A 20,266-nucleotide genomic window follows, 5' to 3' on the forward strand; every position below is an offset into this window, starting at 1 on the left:
AGGGCTAGGTTAGGAAATTTTTTTTGTGGATCTTCAAATAATCTAGAGGGTTGCTTTTTTCAGGAATGCAAGAACTGTTGAGGTAAGTGTTGATCTCTGTACCCTTTGAAGATGAAGCAGCTGGTTTCTTGGAGGCAGCAAAGAAACTAAAAAGCTTACTTATTTTCTGAGGGGGGGGGGATTTACAGTCCTCTTTTTGGTTCCATGGTTGTAGGATTATTTTTTGAGGAAACATTCTTGACTTTGATTGGATTCATAAACTATAGATGCAGTGAAACACCAGTCAAGTTTAAATCTGGGATCCAATGCTGCAGCCAAGCAGAAGACACTTTGTTGCTCATACTAAGTCAACCAGGGGTGAACAGATTTTTTCTTTGCTGAGACAAGATTGAAATTATATCTGGACTGCATGCTGTCAATCTCAGTCAACAGCCCATAAACACATGGTACTACATAACTGAAGGTAGCAGTGTTCTGACCCTGGTGAAATCTGTTGCCACATCAAAAGGTGTCAGTATTGCAAGCATAGTTTGATCATGAAAAGTGAGTTTTGATGTACCAGTATCTAGATTATCCAACTTCTCCTGGGGAATCTTCAATAGAGACTTAATCATCTTAATTTATGAATTCCATCATGTTGGTGTTACTGACTAAACTCTGGCCTCTCCTTCAAGTAGATTAGTTGCTGGAATTGATTTTTGAATGTAGGACATGATGGCTGATGCTTTGGAAATGACTTTCAAATTTTTTCATGCCATCCCTGACCACAAGCTGTAACATATGGGAAAAGCAGGGTTCATATTCAGGAAGAAATATGGATTAATTGCTAATTTAGATTCATCCAAAAGTTCATCTTCTGAGTCACTATCTATAGATGAAGTATCACCATCTCTCACACTAGGTAGTGTTTATGGTTCAAATCCAGGCAAGCAGAAAGCCTTGATCATGTTGGATGCATTATCAGATGTCACATATGACACCTTGTTGTTGATGTTAAGGAAATTTATTATTTCATTATATTAAGCTGCAATGTTATCAAATGTGTGACACCCCTTGAAACAGCAACATGTCAGTATGATTGTTTGGATTTTTCAGTCAAGTATAAAATGACCAGTGACTCCAAGAAACCTGCCATTTGCTTGCTACTCCAGATATCCCCAGTGACATTGATGTTCGGTACAAGTTGCAGTAGAGAAATGACTTTTTGTTGGACAGATGCTTATGACTGGGAAGACTATATCGAGAATCCATGGCTGCCATTAGATCTTGAAAATCTTTTTATTCCAGTGTACCAGCAATAAAATTGAGGAGTTTGTTAATGATGTGCTTATGACAAGGGTGCATAGACTTATACTTAATTTATTCTGTACAGTACACTGCTATTGTAGGCTGCTGTAGACTTCTGTAGTTCTGCCTCATGATTACGCTAGAAATACTAAAGCATATCTCAGTTATATAATAAAGAATATAGTTTATAATAAAAATAATAAAAACATATAATACTAAATAAATGAAATTAATATAAAATATAATTTAAAACAAATGATACTTTTATTTTACGTATACTATATTGTATAATTTACATAGAATAAAGTTCAGTTTAACAAAGATAATAAAAAATCTTGCCTTCTGATGTGTCGGTTGGAAGTGTTTTTTCCTGAAATAGAAATAGTCCACTGACAATATTTACACTTTACCTTGTTGTGACCAGATCTAGCAGTAGGAAGTATGTAATGTTCATGTACCACTGAAGACAGTTTAGTAGCCATCCCAAAGTCTCTCAAGTAACTTGACTGAATTAATGATCACACAATATAATAATTTTTAAGGTGGTTGGAGAGTATTAACTTGATACTCACCCCGGGCATCCTTTACTGTGCATGTCATGATGTTTTTAGTAAGTTACATTCAAAATTTAATTAAACTATTTTTGTTCATCTTATACCAATTAGTATTGATAAAATCATAGCTAGTAATCCATATTTTGATAAGTTTTAAGTTCATAATTTTATAAGGCAATATTAAAAGGTATCCTGAATTTCCCCTAGTGTTAGAAATGTGACTTTGTTCTCTAGGCATCCCCTCTTCTTTAATTTATCTACCACCCCTCCAAAAAGTATGAAATTTAACATAAATTACCCAGTATAATATTGTCTTCACTTAGACAAAACATAATTTTCATAGCCTTCAATTTTGTTTGGTTACACATCCATCAAATAGAAAATCAGACCCCTCTTACCATACCCACCTGTCACATCCTCTCTTTCAGGATTCGTCAGTAGTTCTCTCTGATGTTCAATACTGTATTACTTATAACCAATAGAAAGTAAAGGTTTTCATCTATCAAATGACATTTATTACATTGTTTTCTGTACAGAAAAGTGTTAATTTCTCTTTCAGTACAAACCTTGTTCACACAGAAAAGCTTCCTGTAGGAATGAACCTTGTACTGAAGAGAAATTAACGTGTGACATGGATGGAATAATGACAGTCTAGAAATTTGATTATAAATGAATATTATTCCATTGAATTTGAATAAAAGTATGAATACTCCCAAAGCTGTATTCAAATGCATTCAAATACGAATACCCCATGTAAAGTTCTATAGATGTTACTATTTAGCTACAGTTATTTGCTTTTTCATATGTAACATGTAGTCATTGATATTTCAATGACAACAATCTACTTACATTTTATTTTTGTAAAGAACTTTCACAAGAGTTATGTAACTTACTTACTAGTACATTGTAAGAAGGTTACATAACTCTTGTGAAAGTTCTTTACAAAAATAAATCTAGGGGATGAAATTGTGTGTGAAATTTGACAAAAGTGGTACTGATGATATCTACTTTCATAAAAATGAATTATTTAATTTGTATTTTTTCTACTATTTCTAATAAAAATTCATTTTTTCATGTAATTATTTGCACTTGGACTCTGAATAGTTCACCTGCAAGGTAATTTATATATGAAATATAAAAATACAATTTTTTATGTTAGAATTTTCACATTTCATTTGCATAATCTCTAGAACCTCATAAATGAATATCAAAATCCTTTTTTAAGGTAAATGTTTATATTTTATTTTCCATTTTTTGTAGTATATCACTAACTATTATCATCAATATACAGTGCAATGACACGTTTAAAATTAACAATTGGAAATACGTACATACTTTCAACTCTTCATAGAAATTCACTAGAATAGTCTTCTTATCTCATATGTGTAATTTCATGTCTTTTCACTTATAGTTTATTTTTAATTTTTCTTTCAAATTCTTTATCTTTTATTATTTCTGCCAATACATCACTCATGCACTCAGGCCTTTATAAACTTATTTTTCCACTGACTCTGGGTACAGACGCAGAGCGAGTAAACAAGATACTGCTTGCTCACACCTAATGTCTATATGCTTTCACAATCCAGGTGAGAACAAGTTAAATTTATAAAAATCATTAAACCTTTTAAATATGTGTTTTTAAACACTAATAATACTAATTAATTAAAATATAAAAGTAAGATCTAAATGCAGTCTAACTGTCTATCAAACTAATATGTATAAGATGAGAAAATATAGCCATGTGATATGGACCCTGCTCTCGACAATGGACTAAGCTTCTTTCAATGTGATATTTATAAACACATATACTGCCAATGTCTATCGGCCTATTTAATTAAACAGAGAGGAATCTGCTCTTTCTGTTGGTTATAAGCATGCCATTCAATTTCAAACTGTAGCATAGCAGCACAGCTTCGACTTTGCAAGTGGGCGTGGCTGACTTTAAACTAAGAAGAAATTTAAAACTTTTTAGGGTGGGAAGAAATTCTTGGAACATCTCCAGATGATAATGAAATATATGTGTTTTGTGGACTTTGACCATCTCAAATAACAGTCTACATTAGCTACTCAGTTTCTTGTATAAAAGTTCTTAAACATTGAGAATTGTAACAGAGAGTGGATCATGTGACAGCAAAAACTGCACTTTTCGTTGCTGTTTTATATGTTTTTTTTTTAAATAAAGGAATAATACTTAGATAATATGAAACTTTAAATTATAATGCACTTGGTAATAACGATTTCATTAAAATACATTTATAGTAAAATGGCTTAATTAAATTATGAATGTAACTCAGTACTTAAGACTTCAGATGTATTGTCATGTTACCAACAAGCTATGAAAATTCTATACTTTGGCACTCTGTATCTTCAATAATTCAATGGTAGTTGAATAGAGGTACATCTAGACAATAAGATGTTTACATAACCTTTAGAGTTGTTCATTTTAAGGTTCTCTGAATGAATACAGTTGAAACAAGTAATACATTTTTTAACCCCTGACAACTATCATGCCCACCTTCAACAGATTTGTTTGAGCTTTATGTAGATGTTATATACACATGTGTGTACCCATTAGAAAGAGAGCATTTTACTCCATAATCTAACAATGTTTATTTTGAAATTGGTATGTAGTTGTCTTTTCGAATAACATGTAATTGACTATAGTATTGTTGGTTGCATGATTGACTATAGCACTTATGGTTGTTTATTATTTAAGTATGTTACAGTTAGAGATACAGATTAAATGTGTTTTTAGGTCTTACTATTATATTGGAGTTAATTATCTGTTAGTTATGTTTTAAAATACATAATTAAAAGGTTTAAATATTTGTTAAATACACATGATACTTTGCATCTGTTCTCAAGGCTTATGCTATTATGCACAGAATGAAACTTTTGCCTCTAAAGCATCGTTGACTTGTGTCGAAATGAATAATAAGTGGTATATGACAAGAAAGGAAAATTAAACATTAAAAATTAACAATATGTGAAATGGAAAAAACCTGAAATTTTGAATTTAACAAAAGGAAAATATTTAAAGATGTTCTACAAAAAATTAAAATGTAAATGTTTTTTATTTTTATTTTCTAATTTTAATTATTTCATTGCATTGTACACTGATGATAATAGCTAGAGTTAGTAATAATGGTAGAGAAAATAAAAATAAAATATAAACATTTACCTTAAAAAACTTTTGATATCCTTTTATGAGGTTCTAGAGATTATACAAATGAAATATGACAACTGTAAGATGAAGAAAAATATTTTTATACTTAAAATGAAATCACCTTGCACTTGAATTGTGAATAGTTTGAATGCAAGTAACTACAATAGAAAAATGACATTTTTTAGTAAAAACACTTAATTACAACAATGTCATTCTTTGTGTACAAGATACGTATGACCTTTTACAAAATTTTACTTGTTTTTTTTGATATATTAAGAAATCTGAGTTACCAAATGTATTGTTGAACAAGTGAGATTTGTGACTCGATTTCCAGAAGTTGGACAAGCCCACCAAGAAAGGATTATGGCTTGATTCTAGTTCTTACTCCTTAACATGTAACTCATTGGGAATAATGTTTTGACATAGTTCATTACTCCTTTACATGTACACATAGGAAATAATTCTTAGACATATTTAATTCCTTCTTATCATGTTCCACTTAGAATATTGTGTTTGGTCACGGTTCATGGATCCTTTCCAAATATATACAACAGCTGATGTTTAGAACTCGTTGCTTATTCTTAACATGTATACATAGATGTTAATATTCACATATAACACACAATATGTTGTTCAGTCATAGTTCATTAGTAGATATTAGTTATTAGTAGATAATATTTTTTAATTTTCTTTCTCTTACTCCTTTACATATATGTTTTTAAGATAGTGTTCAAACTTGGTTCTGGGCCTATACCATTAGAATGTGTTCATAACCTGTGATGTTCTGGGGGCACTGCATGTTGTTGTAGGCTGTCATACCCATGGATTGGGTCATCAACCACTGATCTTCTATTGTTCTGCTTTGTCATTGTTCCTTCACCTTTTGTTGCTTATCCATACCACTCTTGCTAACTTCCTCTATTCTGAGATGAAATTTCATCATGAATACTGTGCTGAAACAATCTATTAAAGAATTCCTCTATTCCTTCTCCTGTGCCTCATTTCTCAGCCCTGGCTGTCTATGCCTTCAGTTTGGTCTGCCCCATTTTTTTACTATGCATATTCTCATTTCCACCTCCTCCCTCAGGTCCTTGCTCAGTTTTAGGACACCTCTTAAGGAGTCCCTTTGGTTGCCTCTCGCCTTGTTTCTGTTACTCCACCTTCTTGAGTCTCAGTTCTGTATAACCCTTTTCAACTTTCTGCCCCTTTTGATCCACCCTTACACATTGTTCATTCCTTAGGATATGACATCCCATTATTATTGCATGTGGGATTGCCTAGTCCACCTTTCTGATTATGTAGGTAACCCTTGGTCCCACTCCTGTTACTTTTCTACCTCCATGTTCCAACATACTGGACATACTTATCACCCTGGTGTCGGGTTTTGTAGTGCTGAATTCTTCACAGTAGGTGTCTGTGACTTGTTGGTGATAAATTTCAACTATAAAAAACAGCAACACAGTCTGCTTGTTTTAAAATAATGTATATATATATACAAATGTTTGTTACACTATTGGTTACCATAGTTGTATCCAGACCTTTAAATAATTGTAAATTTTTTGTTAAACTCCACACAAGCTAGTTCAATTACTTTAGAACATAATTGACAAGATGAATTATTGTTTTCTACTCTGTTATTACAATACAGCATGTGATAATTTCACTTTAAAAATTGCCACTATCCACTCTTTATTGCTACACTCATGATCAAACAGTCTGAAACTAGAACTCAATAATGATTTTTAATGCATATCTACACCCCAATATAAGTCTAGAATGTTCAATGCAATACTAGATATTCTAATTCAGTAATACTTAAACCAGTGAGAAACCCAAAGTTCTGGCAACATGACACAATATTCCCACTATTGTAAACAATCACTAATTCATAAAAATTGAACTACACAATGTATGATTTGTAAACAGTTATGTAAAGAAACTTAACATAAGATATTGCTTCTAAAAATAACTAAGTATGATGCCTACGCTATATAAACTATCTAAATCATAATGATCACATTAATCTTAAACACCTGATTGAAATCTACTAAAATGTTGTGATGCACTTTTGAACAACACAACTAAACAGCTTGTATTTTTATTATCCGGTTTGTTTGTTTATTAGTGCAAAGCTCAGACCATCTGCCCTTGGCCAGTCAATGCCCACTGTGAGATGGGGTGTGCTGTAAGACCATTGGAGTTCTATTCATGGTATTTGTATGTAACGTTTTCCACTCTGTACCCATTCATGGACTATCGTGGAAAAAGCCAGCACTAGAGTTGTGTTTCTGCCTATTTCCTGGCTTTTAAAAATAGGGTTTTGGGGTTACCAGTAAAAGACCTCTCTGAATGATGGGAATTCAGGTACATTCTGTGGTTGTCCTCTACATTAATTTCCTCCTCCCCCCTCAAGTGGAGCATGGAAGACCTTTGCTACTTACTAGCTCCTAGCCCCTAGGATGATGTACTGTGGAGAATCCTCACCGATTGGGACCTGAAAACAGGTGCTAAAACACAGTCTCTCTCTGCATTAAGAAGTGGGGAAGGGGTGTTTCCAGAGTGTAGTATATATCACCCCAACCTATCTAGATACATCACAATCTCCAAGTGGAGTTTGGACACACATCTCACCTACTCTATTCTCCTTTACGAACTACAGCAATGACGTGACACCACCAATTGTAACGTATTGCTAATTAACCCTACTCCCACAGCTGGCAATGGGCCTTTAGAGTCTGATGGTTGAATGGTGGTTTAAATATCCTTAAATTGTGACCACTTTGGGGCTTTCTTCCCATGACTGGCATTGGCCTTTAGTGTCTGATGGTTGAGGAGCTGTGCAATGATACTTTTCCCATGTGTTCTTCACCAACAGATTGACTCAGAGAAACTGATAGTCGAAGAGATGAGCACACTTGGTACAATCTGAATGTGCCCCACTCCTACTACTTATATTGGCTTTCTGACGGCTTGTATGAAAACACTCAGATGGTCATGTATCTATCCTGCTCATACTTGCAACACCTCTCAGACTTCTTGCCTTTCCCTATCCTTCATTTGGACAGAGTATACCCTGATTGGGATGAGATGCAGTCTTCCATGGGTGTTCCTGTATGGAGCCATAGGGTATTACACCCCATGAGCTTTTTTTTAGCACTCATGGGAGGAGGATAATCTAGATAATTTCTGCATTGTTCCTTACATCATCTCAACATGTGATTCTAGCTAATCCTTGCATGGAGGTGAGTCATTGTATCAAAATTTAACATTTTCCTTACCTGAAAATGTATTTCCAATAGATACTCATCTCTGTACACATTCCCACCATTCCTCCCCATTTTTCTGGTGCACTTTTATTGCTTGCCTCGTCAAAGAATGGGGATTTTAATGCGTGAATGTAGAGGGAGTATTTGTACAGGGAATTATGTTGCACTTCTATTGGTGGAGAGTTTTGCTATATATGTCATTATGCAATAGTGCAAATTCACATGTTTTCTCATGAAGTTTAGGTGGCATGCAGATCTCTAAGGCAAAGTAGTAATAACTTCAATAGGAAAATAGTTTATCTGTGCATGGAGGTGAGTATCTATCAGAAATACATTTTCAGGTAAGGAAAATGTTAACCCTTGCTTTTACTTTCAGGTTGATCAAATCCATATATACTTTTACATGTATCTATAAGAAATTTGAAAATAATTGCAGGCGTAGTTTCAACACTGTAGGGCAGAGGATATTTTAGACTGTTTATATCTGTAAAAAGAATAAAGTGGTGTGAGAAGTGATTTATGGTTTCATGAGATGTGGCTTCTGGAGACAACAACAAATAGAACTTAATGTGAATTGTAGAAGACTTAGGAATTGTTTTCATACTTTCTTTAGACATTGTTTGTTATTCCTGAAAATGTTTTTATCTTAAACTTTATTTGTTTGAAATTTATGGCCCAAAACAGCAGGTAAACATTATTAGCTTTAGAGAGAATATGGTAGTGACAGCAAAATATTTTAGTGACTGAAATCTTTATTTATTAAATATTATTATTATAAACTTTATCACATTTAAACAAACTATATAAATAAAATAACTTATAATTTATTGACAACAAAGTATTTATTATATACAAGTAGATTTTGACCAAGAATAGTGTTAGTTGAAATAGCCTGACTTGACACTGTTTTGAAAGATCATATCTTGGTCCTGATAAATCTTTGTCAATTTATATGGTCTTTTTCAATTTATAGCTAGGAGTGATGACTACCATAATCAACAAAATAGTTTCAAAAGAGTTAATAAAAAATACTAAAGTTGAAATCGACTGGATATATAAAAAATGAACTTTCTAATCAAAAATAAGAAAAAAATTTAAACTCTAAGATGAAAGTATTTTTAGTGTTTTTTTTTAATGTGTCTCACAACAAAATTTTGGAAATTTCACAACATATGAATTGAATAATGAAATTAATTAATACACAGTTTTTTGTATGTAAAATACCACAGTTGTGATCATTAAAATAAAAGGAAATAGATTACATGAACATTGCACCAAAAAATATAAATAAATTGTTGTCACCCATTATTGATTAATGCACTTGATAAAGGAGTTCTAACAAATCTTAACCTTTTGCACTGTTAAAGATTTGGAAGACATAGTTATTCTCACAAATAAATACTGCTACAGTATATCTAATGTCGCACACCATCTCACCAACTCTGTTTGAAGCAATCACTTTATGACAAACACTAAGTTTTCCAGAGGGAAGGGTGGTATGTATGAAATACAAGTCACATGATCATCAAATGTGTTTGGAGGTGGACTTGATTGACGAATTGTATGATATTAGGCAACAGAAATGTGGAGGCTAACTTTGCAAAACTTTCTGCTTATGTGACATGTATTTCTTTTTTTTAACTTTTTCACGATCCTTTGTCTTAATTATTTCATCATGACTACTTTTTTCCAGCAATTTTTAAGATGTTTTAGGACATGACAAATACTTTCAAAATAAACTTTCCTATCTTCATGATTCCTCATAGTTTACAGAAGAATGACGCATGACCAAAATGCTCTTTGTTAGATATCAAGGCTGCTATTATACAGTACTGCTGTAGATTGGAGAATTCAGTAATATGTGATGAAAAATTTTACCAGAGAAGGTTTGATTAAATTTCACTGCATCCTGAACTACCTAATTTTCAGTAACAAGGTGCAGTACAAGCATTTAATATGTTGCTATCTTTTCCTATCACTGCTGTGTTGAGATACTGCTAAATTTAATGTATGCTTATTATCATGTTCCTACCAAAGTGATCTTGATAGAATCACATCACCTGAACAATGTTATAACTGATAGGGACGCATGTTGTTACATGAAGCAGTTAAAATTGAACCACTGTTCAAGATAGGAGATAGAATAATTAAGGGTTAAGCATTAAATCATCACATTTAAAGATTCCTTTATGTAGGTATTAATTTCTTGATTATAATTTATGAAATAAACAGTCTCATCCAATTTCTTTTATTTGTGAAAGTGGCAAATGACAATGTATTTCTACAGTAATTTGCTTTTAGCTGTCTCTTGTGGCTGTGGGTGGTGCACTCAAGATGAAGACTTGATACCTTTACTCATACACATGTATATACATTATTCTCAATCCAGATAAAAAAAAATGATTGTATTTACACAAATGACTCCAGCAACTAGTAAAATTTGCAATATTTTAATAATAGGCCTCACAAATAATTTTTCATCCTTGCTGATCTTGATTGCACATAAAATTATCTGATGGAGTCTTTTATTTATTGCCTGTTATAACTTTACTATGGTGTATTCCAATAATTTATTTCAATCATTTTAGTCTTATCCATGAAAATACACAGTTGTTTGAGTAGCAGATGTTGCATAATTGAAATAATACTGCTTAATAAACTTTCAGTTTCTGACAGAATGATTATCTACTGTGCAGTATTGAGGTGGGAATGTATCAGAAAAACATTATATTCTCCTTGTCATGTTTTGTATTTTTCAAATCTGCGGGTTTTACAGGTTATATTATTACAAATGTATTGAATCCATTTCAACTTTAAAATTTCTGTAGTTGTCATTATATATTAGTTGTCATGTTACAGCCATGTGGGATTTAAAAATTTTCTTTTATGCTCTTTGAAATTAACAACAGAACTTCCTGTACACATATAACTGTACACTCTTTTTTTATCCTTCATGGATTTGGAATAATATACTGATCCAAAACTGGCATTGGTAACCTACTGTGGGATTTGTAAACTCTGGACTAAGTACCAAAGCAGTTCTTATGTGTATGGTAGCTCGAAAAGAAAAGCAGAGTCATACAGTGTATCCTGAAGACATATTGAAGTGTACATGAGTTGAGAAGTTTTAGTCAGTGGAGCAACACGTCGTAGCAAATTTTTGAATGAATCATCTGTAATGAGATGTGCATTCAGAGAAGTTTCTTACATAATACAAGCTTTATGACATTCTTACATATACTGCTGATTTCTTACTGTAGGGTAACTCTGAAGTTAGGGTACTTGTATAAAAGCTAAATTACAAACCTTAAGCTGCAGAAGTTGTTTTTATGCCTGTACATATCAACAATATGTGCAGCATATTCTTGATCAATGTTACAACATTGGTTTACTCTTTAATGTTTTGGGTATTTGGTATAATATTATTACAATAATTATGTATTTAAGGGTGATAATTTATTATTTTTATATTTGTTAATTTGCAAAAATATTATGATTTTTATTCATTTGATTATTAAGATTATAAAAAAAATTTAAAAACAATTTTAGTTTTGCAGAAACAAAAACAAAAGGTAAAATGTCCGGTGTTAAATTTAGTATTTTGGTTTGTGAATTATTGTATGATCCAAATTTTTTCATGATACCATAGCTACTTCAATGATTCAAAAATAACTTTGAGTGTATATGGTGTGACCATGAGAGAGATATTTGCAGAAACTCTGGGGCTTTATCAAATAGAGTATCAGCTTCAAGAGTACATTTAGAATATCTATTGTTATAAAGTGTGCCACCATCATTTTATGTATCAAGATCTGCTACTCTCAGAGCACAGTTATTTTATTTTGCCACTGCACAACCAACCTACAGTCAATACAGGAGAAAATGGGCATTGCCAACTTTTTCCACAAGGTTTCTGTTTGTACGGCATTAAAGATATAGAAAGTTCTATACTAATTAAACATGTCTTGTACTAAATAGTTATGGAGCTCTGTGTGAATTGTGATGATCTACAAAATGCTGTCCAGCAAGAAAAAAGTAAATTGGTCCAAGTCATCATCATTCAGTAGTTTGGCATATCTTGTTCAGGGGTTATGCAATGCTGCTAAGAATGAGTCAACTCTACAGAGCACCTTCCCTCATGTCCATCATGTGATTAGAAATGGCACCCTGTATAATAATATAATGCACAACTTGACTGGAATATCTGAATCCATTCATTACTTATTCATAATCTCAGACTTCACTTATTTTATGATGTATTATCTCTCATTGATGGCTTGATTCATACCCCCAAATGTGTGTGTCTTTGGAAATGTAAGCAAGTTCTTGGAAACCCAGTAAATGTACATGTACAAATATATCAATATATTTACCTTTTAATAATGGCTGGAGACGGCTTAAATGGGTAATGAAGAAAAACTTTAATATAAGTTTAACATGACAGCAAATGTACAACGTTTCGACAAGGTTTTGTCATCATCAGGTACCTCGTCATCGAATTTACCTTTTAATGTTTAATAACTTTTGTTAATTGGGGGTGGATTTCATGTAATAAAGAACCCGCAAATTAATTGGCTTTCCATTTCTACACATAAAATATTAATAAAGAAATATAATATCAGTTTACTTGTAACAACAAAAAGAACAATATTGTATTAGATAATTAGAAAATATAGTCTGCTTTGCTTTTCAGGATTTAACCTAATAAAAGTACCTTAGTTATAGTTCACCCGTACATGAAACACCATTAAAGTGAATTAAAATTTTCTACATAAGTTCAGTCAGCTTGTTACAATCTGTTGTTGTTTTCTGTGAAAAGTGAAAGAGCATTTAGTTTTTAGTTTCAACACTATTTTGTAAGCAATCAAGTAAGTATAGTAAACAGTTAAAATTAAATTAAATTTTTGTAGCTTTTATATTAAAACTACATAATAATGTCACCAGTGTTCTGAAGCAAGTACATATTATTTTACATGATGCTTCATAATTTTGTTTCATTTTTTATAAAAGGAACCACAAAATTCAAGTCCTAGTGACAGAACAAGCAACTATGGAAAATGCTATGGCATGGCTTTCAACATTAGGTGGAGCTTATTCTGCACTTGGAGACCAGTTCCAACGCTGTGTAAGCCATTTTTGTAAATCTCCATGTTTTTGTATTTAAAGCTAATGAGCATATAGATCCCATTTGAGAAAGCTGGCTATTGTTTTTACAATTTGCCAGTGTTATGCTGGATTCAATTCTGTGACATTTACATACAGGTGTATCTTTTACTTTAACAACTTTGTGTGTATTTGTAGATGTTCTAGGATTTTATGTCTACTGTGTATAAAAGTTGTATACAGTAGGTGTTCCATCACACATATATTACTCTACATGTGTAGATCTTCACCTTCTACAGTACCATAGTATTTAAATTACATGCTGTGTTTATAAATATGTCTAGCAGTGTAATAAATCAGTTAGATCAGAAACTACGTGTACCTACTTTACTTTTTCCTTTTTGAAAACAAAAAATACAGCTCTTGTTATTTGTACAGCTCTACTTCTGATAGCATGTTTTAAATGAGAACTTGTATTGTAAGTGGCAAAGGAAACATTGATCATGCATTTTAAGATAGAAAACTTAACCATTTGTTTTCCTTCAGCTTAGCTGCATGTGGTAATAAACTTATATGCAAGTACATCGTAACTGTAATAAGAAAACAAGTCTTGCACAAAAGAAGATATTTTGTACTATCAATTTACCGTTACTTAAATAAATGTAGGAACCTAAATTCATATATCTACATTAGATGTGCTGGCTATTAGTTTTACTGAGACTACATTTTTCTTGTTCTCATAGGGAAAATGTATATGTACTATTGAAAGCGATTCTGTGTAGTTTTATAAAACTGTATGTAACATACTTTTTAGATAACTTTGCTACAGCATGTATTCTCATAGGGAAAATGTATATGTACTATTGAAAGCGATTCTGTGTAGTTTTTATAAAACTGTATGTAACATGTTTTTTAGATAACTTTGCTACAGCATGTATTCTCATAGGGAAAATGTATATGTACTATTGAAAGCGATTCTGTGTAGTTTTTATAAAACTGTATGTAACATGTTTTTTAGATAACTTTGCTACAGCATGTAATGATCAGATAGGTAAGCCTTGCAGCAACTTATAACACAGTGTAAATGTATGAAATTCAATTAACAGAATCTAAATTCCGAGGTGATACACACCTCTCACGCAGAAAGGTATTTCCCTGCTACTAACCTTTAGGCAACTCCCATCTAAACTGATAAGATTTCTCCTGATTTGAGCTACTGCATAATGATGCTGTTGTGCAGCAAAAGCCCTCCTCCAGTAGGAGGCTGACACCACCTCCCTGTGCACTATCTTACTCTATGCTTTTGCATTTATGATCTTCATTCTATTCCTTGGCACATAACATGTCAGATGTGTTATTTTTTTGTCAATTTTTCAAGATTTGCAATCTTGAGGGAACTTAGTTTCCTTCCATTTTTTTTCAAACTATGAACATTAATTCATGTTCCATCTTTTTCTTCTTGTGTGAGTGACTAATATCCTCACACAGGTTATGTAATAATGATGGTTTATGGAGGCATGTTCCGTGGAGATGACATGGATAAGATAGTTGATTCTCTTATGCTGCCAGGTGCTTCAGCTCCAGTCCCTTCATCAGGCATTTCTCCCCTTGATTTGTGGGGTGGAGAAGAATGAATTTGATTGTTTCTTCACCTGTTTAGGCTTTGGAAACTTCTCTCCCTGTTGAAGAGATCCTTAAACGTTGTCACATTCATCAGCCTTGATATATCAGGTATGCACCATTCTTTTTCTCTTTCTTGTATTTTGCAACTTCGTAATCCTAACTCTGACTCATATTGTTTACCATTCTTCTTTTTGTTTCCATGACATTAAGCCTTCTTACACCTTGGTGTCATTAGGATTTGTGCCTGTCCTACTCATTCTGTGTGTGTGAGATTTTGTGTCTGGGTGATCATAACTTCTTGGGAACTGCTTATCTCTTTGGGTCACACACACGTATGCATCTCCACAGTTGGTACTGTAGGATGCCTCACGGAATGCTTTGACCTCAATAGTTCTCCTCTCCCTTCCTGCATTCTGATATTTGTATAAGTGGCTGGACTGATCTCCTATTACCATTGGTGTTATATTCTGGATCTACAACTCTTCACCTATGCTTTCCCCTCATTTTGGGGAGCATCCATGAACATCTCTTTTACATCTGGCACATGCATCCAGGATGAGTCTTCTCTCCATATCCATGTGCTTGAACTTCTGGTACATTGTTGGGTATGATACTATCATTACCACTCCTAGAAGATAATTTCAATATATTCCATTTCAACAACTCTTTGGTTTTTCCTAAATTAACTGCCATGGGGTAATCCAGTCAAGAATCCCTTGCTTGCAAGTTCTGAACTTTCCTTTTTGGGTCCATCCTCGAGGGGTTGGTTTTCTTGCCTCCCATGTACTGAGTCCTATGACCAGGTCTTGGACTGTATTTTTCCCCTAGTATCTCCTCCCCTGTTTCTATTGAGGATTCTACTCATCATTACCTAGTCAGTCCTCTTACTTTCATATTTCCTTTCTTCAGATAATATGTTTTCCATCCCTCATTCTTGGCTGTCACTGCCTTTTTGCCTGATCTGGTCTTTTACTTGTTATAATGCTCACATACCTTTCTGGCCTTTTTGTCATTTCCTCTTGGGGTACCCTCTGGCTGGCTTAACCCTGGTTCTCTGCCATCTGTCAACCCAACCCCTTTTCACATGCCAATTGCACTTTATTACTTCTACATCTGCTGTCTTTTTCTCATCACAGAATCTTGTCCTTCCTTTCTGGGCATCATTTTATCTGGTCCTTCTACCTGTATGGGAAGGGTGTGTGTGTGTGTGTGTGTGTGTGTGTGGCTTTTTGATATGAGTCCATCTGTCACCAATTTACTCTTAATCATTCTACTGTCAGTCATCTCCCTTCCCATTATTAGGCTGTTCTACAGGGTTCAGCTGTGTCCAACTTTGCTGATTATTGGGTGGCCTAGTCTTCACCATTTTGCCTGCTTTATACTGCAAGGTATTTCCATCCCTGTTCTCTTCACCTTGTTCAGATCCTTCCTTATTCATACAAACACTTGCCCTTCTCCTGTGCCCAACTGGGACCCTAATGTCCTCCGTCATGCTCTTACATGTGCCCATTCATGCCATTGGCAACCTGGAATGTCTACTGCCTTTTCTTCAAACATATTCTTTTTCTTGCTTGCTTGTGGTTGCAGTTGTTCTTTTTATGCTAGCAACTTGTCCTATACCCTCTCCAACATCCTTATATTCTTCTTTCTCCTGTCTAGTCCTTCCTCCCTCTGTCTTCAGCCACTTGGGGAGGAAACCTCTACCCTTCTCCTCTTTCCCATCCTTCTATTTCACTCTTCTATGCTGGTTAGGACTCGGACAGTCTTTTTGCTGCATTTGTGTCATTCATTGCCACTTAGCTCATACTTCTCACTTTCAGGGTTTCCATCTTCCACTTTTCTTTCCCTGGGATTCCTCTTCCTCCAGAGACAAATCTCTTTCTGTGGTATTGTCTGCCACATTTTTTGTTTGTCACCTTCTCTTTAGAGGTTGTTGCTCACAGATGTCTGCATTTCGTCCCATCAGATTTGTCACCTCCCTTATTCTCTTGCCATTCATTTCATACTGCTGCTGGACAAGATCATTCATGCTGGCATGTGTACTACCTCACACTTTCTTTGCCATCTGGATGTCTTGTCTCATGAGGATTACTGCCTGCCTTCGTTTGCTGTCCTAAATTATACCAACCATCATTAGACGAGTTAGTACATTCCCCTTTGTTTTATAGCATTTGCAGAATGTAAGCTGCTTTTCTGTTCTGCTTCCTGGTTATGAGGTGAAGATGGTTGAGACCCTCCTCCCACGGGCCAGAAGACACACAACCACTGAATATCTGCAGTTAGCTCCTATTCAGTTGAAATGAGGTGAGCATTTCCTAATAAATTGTGCCCTTCTCCTGTTGTGGATGACTGTTCTGTTGAATCAATGCATGTACTAATATTGTACAATTTATGGCATGTATTCTGTATGCTCCTCCTGCAGCTGGTGTTGGTCCAAGAACCTAATGATAAATTTGAGAACAATATGCACCAACAATTCCTGTGCCCTCCTTCCATAGCCAGTGTCAGTCCAAGAAATCTGACAGTAAAGTTGAGGGGAGCACTCAGTATGGTCTGAACATGCCCCAACCACCCTAAACACATTGGCTCTCTGACTTCTCGTGTGCAAGTACTCGGCTGGCCACGTTCTTATTATGCTCATACCTGTAACACCTGGGCTTGTTTGCCTTTTCCTCTCAATCTGGGTGAAGGGTATACCCTAGAAGGGATAAGATGTGGTCTCCCACGAGTGTGCTCTCTGGAGCCTCTACCATCGGGTATCACACTCCATGTGTTTCCTTCATGTGGTTTCTGAAGGGAGCTCGTATAGGTAACTTTTGCACCAGTCCCTTCACCATATAAACACGAGATTCTAGCTTTCTGTATGAGAGGTGTGTGTATTGCCTTGGAAACTAACATTTTCCCTACCTGAAAATGTATTTCTAACAGATACTTATCCTTCCTCTCCACTTCTAGTGCAACTTCATATTTCTTACCTCATCATAGGATGAAGATCATTAGTGCAAAAGCATAGAGGGAGCTAGTGAACAGGGAGGTTGTGTTGCTCTTCTATTGGTAGAAGGCTTTTGCTGCACAATAATGTCATTGCACAGTAGTGCAAATCACCAGAAATCTTGTGAGATTAAGTGAGAGTTGTCTAAAGGTTAGTGGCATGCAAATCTCTAAGGGAGGTGCACGGAGAAGGTGTGTGAGAGGTGAGTATCTATTGGAAATACATTTTTATATAAGGAAAATTTTAATGTTGATCACATTACATAAATGAATTTCATATGAATATATAGGTACATGCAGGTATACATTATTCAGAGGTAATCGATAGTAATTTATGTTTATTTTTGAATATTTTCTTAAAATGTAAAATAAGTCAAATGTAGAAAAATTCTTTATAACTATTTTTTTAAAAAAAGGATTTTTTTATATTGAGCAAACAGGCCATGCTTAATTATATATTGATAAGTAATGAACTTTTTATAGTAAATCAAAGTTTTCATTTTTATATTACCTTTATGCAATAATTTTGTCATAATCTCCCTTGTCACTTAAACTTTACATGATTATCTGGGTGGAAATTGATAGGATAAAGGCCTCTGGTTTCTTAGTGCTGTATTCTGAAGACAATAGAACATTATCTGGAGGAACTGAAAGGATAAAGAACTCTGGTTTCTTAGTGCTGTATTCTGAAGACAATAGATCATTATCTGGAGGAACTGAAAGGATAAAGAACTCTGGTTTCTTAGTGCTGTATTCTGAAGACAATAGAACATTATCTGGAGGAACTGAAAGGATAAAGAACTCTGGTTTCTTAGTGCTGTATTCTGAAGACAATAGATCATTATCTGGAGGAACTGAAAGGATAAAGGCCTCTGGTTTCTTAGTGCTGTATTCTGAAGACAATAGAGCAATTAACAGTTTTATTTTCCTAACACATTGATTGCCTTACGTAATATGCTGCTGTTATCAGTAGTGGAGGCACTTTCTGAAATATAAAGGGGGGGTTAAATGTTTACTTTTCTCAAGGACTGCCTTGGAGGATCAAATGGAACCTTATTGTCCATCTGTGTGTTTGTTATGTTATAGTTATGATTTCCTGAAAACTAACAAGCACTCTATGAGCATACAAGATTGATCTGATGACAACACAGGTGGCCATATGAGACTGCTTCTGTGATACAAGAGTATCACAATGTACATTTATTGTTACCAAACTTTAGCTACAAGTAAACAATGTAACACTTGTGCATAGTAATTTAGATTTTAGTGAAGGAATTTTTATTGCACTCATGGGCTTTTGTTGTGTTTTTATATTTTTAGTTTTATTTGTATTTCATTAGCATATAAATGTACTATTTTCAGTATACTGGAAACAAAAATAACAGTACACATGTTTTCATATAGTTTATTCTTAAGCTTCAAACATGCTACATGAGAGATATATGTGCATACTCAATCACGTGTTTTCATATTAGTGCAGAACTAAATTTAATGCACAAAAACATTATTATCTTAGTAAATATGTCATATTTCAGTTTTCTTTATAAATATGAAAATTAAACCCAGTTCTTTAAGTTTTGCAGTTGGACAAATTTTGAATTTTGTCTTATATTTTTTGTTTACTAAATACCATATTTAACCAGCAGACTATGACATTTTTGAAAGAAAACAACAAAAAAATTATCTCAAATTGTATAGGGTAGAACCACTAGCTAAATATGTTAGCATCAGTGCTACTTTCTGAAGAGTATAATATTACTTCTCTTTGCATGTGTCATAGTAAAGGATTTAAAATTTTATAGTTTAGAATTGTACCTGATTGGTTATCTTTATTTTGGTAATTTAAAATATTTTATAGTTTAGAATTGTACCTGATTGGTTATCTTTATTTTGGTAATTTAAAATATTCCTAAGTTCAAACACAATAATCTACACATAGACATGTGACATTTAGTTATTTATTCTCAGACCAACTTTGTAAACCATAAACATTCATTGGATTTTGAAACATTTGCTTCTCCTGAATAGTTATAACCTGTATTGTTTTGATCCTGTTGCATTTAATCCCCCCTTGAGCTTTAAGTTTTGTGTGAAAATATATACATGTTTGTTGCTACCAACTACCAAGCATGATATTGCTACCAACTACCAAGCATGATATTGCTACCAACTACCAAGCATGATATTGCTACCAACTACCAAGCATGATATTGCTACCAACTACCAAGCATGATATTGCTACCAACTACCAAGCATGATTTGCTACCAACTACCAA

At 33.8% G+C, this 20,266-nt stretch overlaps 1 protein-coding gene across 3 annotated transcripts in view; it reads left to right on the forward strand.

Annotated features, from left to right (window-relative positions):
• LOC106470204 overlaps positions 1-20,266 on the forward strand; it is a 67,462-nt gene that overhangs the window by 19,750 nt on the left and 27,446 nt on the right. For all 3 annotated transcript variants that reach the window (XR_002613004.1, XM_013930743.2, XM_022398809.1), the window contains exon 3: positions 13,284-13,398. Coding sequence is in view for 2 of the 3 variants with exons in the window: in XM_013930743.2 (XP_013786197.2) it covers positions 13,284-13,398 (115 nt within the window). In the remaining variant the exon portion in view is untranslated. The remainder of the gene's footprint in view (positions 1-13,283; positions 13,399-20,266) is intronic.

The sequence above is a fragment of the Limulus polyphemus genome, unplaced genomic scaffold (genome assembly GCF_000517525.1).
Source record: "Limulus polyphemus unplaced genomic scaffold, Limulus_polyphemus-2.1.2 Scaffold3875, whole genome shotgun sequence".
Classification (NCBI taxonomy): Eukaryota; Metazoa; Arthropoda; class Merostomata; order Xiphosura; family Limulidae; genus Limulus; species Limulus polyphemus.